This window comes from Silene latifolia, chromosome 3 (assembly GCF_048544455.1).
Source record: "Silene latifolia isolate original U9 population chromosome 3, ASM4854445v1, whole genome shotgun sequence".
NCBI lineage: Eukaryota > Viridiplantae > Streptophyta > Magnoliopsida > Caryophyllales > Caryophyllaceae > Silene > Silene latifolia.
In genome coordinates, this window is record NC_133528.1 from 127036243 (window position 1) to 127042238 (window position 5996).

The 5996-nt window shown below is 37.6% G+C and overlaps 1 protein-coding gene across 1 annotated transcript; it reads left to right on the plus strand.

Moving 5' to 3' along the window:
* Positions 1–946: 946 nt before the first annotated feature.
* On the plus strand, positions 947–4219 carry LOC141649646 (uncharacterized). The gene is made up of 3 exons (XM_074458331.1): positions 947–963; positions 3660–3735; positions 3854–4219. The coding sequence occupies exons 1-3, from the start codon at positions 947–949 to the stop codon at positions 4217–4219; spliced, it is 459 nt and encodes a 152-aa protein (XP_074314432.1).
* The last annotated feature ends 1777 nt before the right edge of the window (positions 4220–5996 follow it).

Genomic DNA, 5996 nt, shown 5'->3' on the forward strand with positions numbered 1-5996 from the left:
ACTCTCAGGGATCCAAACCTCAGCCCCAAGGGGAATAAGGCCCCTGCCCTTGATATAATGCTCAAAAGCTGGTTTTAGCTGATTGGCTTCATGAAAAGAAGCCGCCAAAGCCTTAATAGGAGTATATTCAACCCCCTTATAAGACATGGACAGAATCTCGGGGCAAAGAACAACCTCCACCGCATCATCCTCGGGGATGATATCGGGGACCTTCTCAACCCGAGAAACCATTTCGACTTCAACAGGAACTTTTTCAGTCTCAGCAGGAGCTTTGGAAGCTGCTGTCTTTCTCCTACCACCAGCCATATCTTATTTTTCTGGAAAATGAATTTTTGCAAAGAGAGAATTTTTAGAAAGAGAAAGAAGAAAATTGGAGATTGGAATGTGAAGACAAACACGGCAAAGGCAGGATATTTATAACCGCAAATCTATAACGGCTAGGAGAGCAAGTGGTTGAGATTAATAATGACTCTCCTAGGGTTTTGTGAACCTACCCTATTTATGGCAAGTAGCCGTTACAAGAAGTTGAATCAAACACTAATTCTAATCCGATAAAAAAATCCCTGCACAAATCTTTCGCCTGGCCCAAATTTTTATCTCCTTATTCCTGGCCAGATCCAATAATGGAATAAGCAGATAAGAGGCAATTGTTGGGCCCAAAATTATCCTGCTTGACCTGACATAGGTCAGGCAACAGCCAAAGCCGAGTTCCAAGCAAAAGACATATGAAACCAGACATTAATCAAGTATGGACAGGCACCAAACAGGAGTTGATGAAAGACAGGCGAAAGATAACCAGTAGCCTGAAAGGGAAAAACGCCAAGCTAACGCCGAATAAGCATTGCAGGCGACAAACAGGCAGTTTATATATACTCCCTACAAAAAAGGAAGACCAATTCAAGAAGGAAAAGATATAGGGAGCAGTCAAAAGCAACGACTAAATAAGATGGCAACTACCTCTGGGTAAATAGGGCACATGCCCTATTTACCAGGAAACCCTAAACGGCAAAGAGGAAACGGTGAAAACAAGTATAAATACAAGAGAAGACAAAATCAGAAGACACATTACACACTCTCTCATTCTTACTTACATTTTTGTATTCTTAAGCAATATAATTTCGTCTGTCACGCCTGATATACCAATACTCTGTCAGGCTATCAAAGATCATAGTAACAATCACTCCTGGCTTGGTGCCCGTGGTTTTTTCCCTTATTCCCAGGGTTTTTCCACGTATAAAATCTTTGTGTCCTTGTTTCTAATTGTTCTTTTACTTAACAATACCAGTCAGGCTAATTGTTTGAGTTAGATCACCCTACACATAAATCCCTGGCAGGAAGTTCTTATTCAGTAAAATTCCTGCCAAAACATCCACTGTCCTATACGAATTTACTCATTTAAGTCTATGTAATCGATATGCCTTGCTAGAGGCCAATGTCGGTTTGACACGTAAGGTGGTTTATGTATCTGGCAGTCTTAAATGGGCTTATTGGGTCACACACAAAAGGTACGGGGATTAGTATAGTTATAAGTCGGACTTATAATTAATACTAACTGGGCTCTAATAATGATTAGGCCCAGCTGCGCTTATCTGATAGGGTTTAGGAAAGTAACCTATATATCTCATCTATATAAAGAGGATTTGTGTGACAAACCTAATTAGGGTTTTTATTCTTTTATCTGACATAAAGAGAAATACAGTAAGAGAGAAAAAGGAGTTTTCTCCAAGTTAGTTTTCTTCCCTTCAATACTAGCATACATGGCACAAATTAGTACCTATGTGGATACCGGTAGAGGCATCACAAGTGGGGTGCTTATTATTCGTCTGGGGTTTCGGATTTCTACTTCAAATATACTTCTTATTATCGTTATTATTCCGTTGCGCTAAGAGGTATGTGATTCATCTTATTTCCTATGTTAATTTGTATAATATTTGCGATTAGATCCGGGTTCATAGGGTGTTCAAAACCCTACAGTGGTATCAGAGCCTTTGTCGCGTAGTATTATTCAAATCGACTTGAATCTTGCCCCATAATTGGATATGGGAGATTCAATTGATATGATGAATATGATTTTTTTTGTAGATCTTTTAGAAACATGTTTAGGGTAGTTTCAATTTGCGAATTTAAACTGTAAATTATGAAATTGGATTTTATATAAACCCTAATTTTGAATTAGAGTATATTTTGCCCTAAAATCGTTTTTCTAAAAGCCCAAGATGCTACTTCATTATTGATGATGAGCCCTAATATTATTAAGGCAAGACTCAATTGAAATATGATGAAAGGAGACCAAAACCATGAGCTAAGAGTCGAAAAACATGGCTTAATTGATTAGTTTAAAAGGTTGAACAAATAGGTTTAGCATGATAACAATTGTCAAAATTGTTTCGATTAGTTTTGATCTGTTTTTGCGTTAAATGGATCGGTTCCAAGTTAAATGGACCCTAATTGTTAGGGAACCGGTTTAAGTTTTTTAGAAACCGGTTTATTTCAACGCGAACCGTTCTGTTTATCATTATAGCACGTTTAGCATGTTTTAGCTCGGTTTTCGATTTAAAAGGAATGGTTTGACTGTTTTATTTCCGGTTCCGAGATGTGCAGGCCAATACCGGTTATAAACCGGTCATGGTATGGTTGTGTCGGCCTGTTTTCTATCAAAACCTATTGATTTTATTTGAAAATCGGTTTTTTGGCCTTGTTTTTGTTGTATTTTGTCTTAACATTGAATTGATTATGATTAAGAATTGTTTTACAATTACGAATCATTTTGGACAGTTGTTTTATATCTTGAAAAGGGGAATGGTTTCTTTAGTCGGGATATTAAAGCGATCCTTTAAGATATCAAGTCTTGTTTGTTTTGAATGAATTGTTAAAATAAATGGCAATTATGAAAATTGTCTCTTGATTATAAATCATTTTGATTTACCTTGCTTTTGGTCATGTGTTAGTCCAAATTGATTGACAAATATAGCTAGAGTTATGGCTAAAACTAGTATAACCTTGATATTATGGCTCGACGTTATAGCTAGAATTGGCACAACTCTGAGCTGGTGATAAAGTTATAGTTGGAGCTTGTATAACTTTGAGATCGTGGCTCAATGTTATAGCTGAAACTAATACAACATAAATCACATGTCAATGTTATAGCTAAAGCTAGTGCAACAATGGACTAACGTAGTAACCTAAAGCCATGTCTGAGACCCAAGTATATTGCATTTATCCCTCTGCAATATCAAGCAATGCTTTTCCATATCTAACCACTACAACAAGTTTGCATCGTTATTTAAAGTGACTGCCAAAGCGGTGCTTTGCTGATTATGTGAATTGAGTAGATAGGTAATGGTTACCTATGCGGTTCAGTTTGGTTCGCTTAACATAGCTATCAAGTCGGACTTGGGCTTTGAGGCAAAGAGTTGGTAGTGATATGATGACTGACTAACAAACTGGAAGTCATATGGTAATATGATTGACATGGTGATGTCTACCTTTGTGTTTGTGTTTTGGGCGATGAGCCAAAGCTCACTCAAATCATAAATTACTTAGGATTCTGGAATGTCATGCATACATGAGGGTTGTTTGTATGGTCTTTTCTTAAATTTGTTTTAAGATTATGTTACATTTTCAGCATATTAATAGTATGTATTTTTTCTCTGTTGTAGATATGTCTACAAACTCATTTTCACTACGATCCGTACTGGAAAAGGAAAAATTGAATGGTTTAAATTTCCTGGAATGGTATCGCTCCTTGAGAATTTTTCTCAAATAGAAGAGAAAGGAATACATCCTTCAAAAGGAATATCCTGACGAGCCCGATTCCGATGCTAATAATGCCATTCAGTTGCCGTATATTTAGCACGAAAAGAACAACATTGATGTCTGCTGTCTCATACTAGCTTCCATGAATTCTGAGCTTCAAAAGCAATATGAAAACATGGATTCTGCATTTGATATGATCAATAACCTGAAAGCGATGTTTCAGGAGCAAGCTAGAACTGAGAGATATAATATTGTCAAGGCAATATTTGATTGCAAGATGGGTGATAAAGACCCAGTCAGCCCGCATGTGATGAAGCTGATAAGTTATTTTGATAACTTAGAGAGGCTAGATGCTGGGATAAGCCAACAGTTGGCGACAGATATTATACTTCAGTCTCTACCACCTGTCTATAAAGATTTTGTGTTGAACTATAACCTGCATGATCTGCAGAGATCACTGTAGGAGTTACACGGAATGCTTAAGACTGCAGAGCCTAACATCAGAAAGGCTCCAACTCCTGAAGTACTCATGGTACGGAAAGGTAAGGGCCTTAAAGGCAGAGGTAAGGGCAAGGGAAAGGCTAAGGTAACTGGTCTGACCATTACCAAGACTTATCCTAAGCCTAATACTCAAAAGTTGCTTGTTGTCAAGAAAAGTGCTGAGGACCTTTGTCATTAATGTAATGAAAAGGGGCATTGGAAGAGGAATTGTGCCAAATATTTGGAGGATAAGAAGAAGAGGAATTCCACTTGTTCAGGTATTAATGTTATTGAAGTAAATGTTACTACTCGTTGCTCTACATCATGGGTATTTGATACTAGATGTGGTTCTCATATCTGCTGTAATGTACAGGGTCTAGGAAACGCTAGAGCATTGGCAAAACGTGAAGTGGACCTGTGCGTGGGCAATGGAGCAAGAGTTGCTGCTTTAGCTGTAGGGACATTTTATTTAGAATTGTCAAGTGGCTTTGTAATACCCCGTATTTTAATGATGAGTTATGAGAATAGTTTATGTAATTTAATAATTAATTAAAAGCATTTCTAATAATGAATTACAAATAAGACGATAATTAAATAATAAAATAAGTAAAACAAGTCGGGAATTGGGCTTAGCTAATAATTGAGTATTGGACCATGTGACATTAAGTAATTGGACTGAAATTTAGTATAATAAGGTTAGAGTATAATCGGGATTTGCATCAGAAAATAATTATAATATAATATGGAAAGGTAGTAATTATATTATTACTAATAATAATTTAAGGCGATAATAAATTAGTAAAGATAAAATAAGATATGTAATAATAGTAATAATAATAATAATAATAATAATAATAATAATAATAATAATAATAATAATAATAATAATAATAATAATAATAATAATAATATAATGATAATTATAATTATAGTAATTTCTATACTAATTAGAATAGGTAAATTAAGATAGTTTCCTAATCGACCTCGTATTCTCTAAAGCTTACACTATAAATACCACCTTAAATCTGAGAAATAATTCATAAATTAAAAGAAGGAGCTTTTGGACACGGAATTAGCAAGCGGTAATTAATAGGTAACAACTTTTAATCTTGTTTTATTTTCTTATACAATTTGAATGTCGACGATCTTAAGACACTTAGAAACCGACCCAAACCTTGACGGAATGAGACCAAACTTTGGGAGGTGGTACATGGGGTTGCAAGGGTTGGAATGGGTGTAGTGGTGGTGTCTAGGATGGCCTAGGGTGGCGGTGGCAGGCGGCTAAAGGTGGCTGGTCAGGGGGTTATACGGGTTTGGTTGTGGGTGATTGGAATGGGTAATTGAACCCTTAATTAACCTCGTCTTGACCTGGGTATGGAGGGGTTGTGACGGGGAAGGTGGTCGGTCCTTTTGGTGGTGGTGGTATGGTGGCAAGTGGCGGTTTGTGGCGGTGGTGGCGAAAACAGGGGAGAAGCTCGTGTTGCAGGCGCATTTGTTTTGAGGGTGTTTTTGGTGGTCGTTGGTGGTCCAGGTTGGGGTGGTTTTGGGTGATCTTTGTCGAGGGTGGACTGGTGAGTTGGGTGGTGGTTGTAGGCGGCAGCATAGGTGGTGTTAGGTTGTGTTTTGGGACGTGTTTTGTGGGTCCGTCGGGTGAGTGTTGTTGGTGTCGTGGGGAATAGGGCGTGAGTTTCTCGGGCTGCTTTGGTGGTGGTTTGATGGGTGGTGAGTGGGTGTTTGTAAGGGACGTGGTGTAGGGAGGA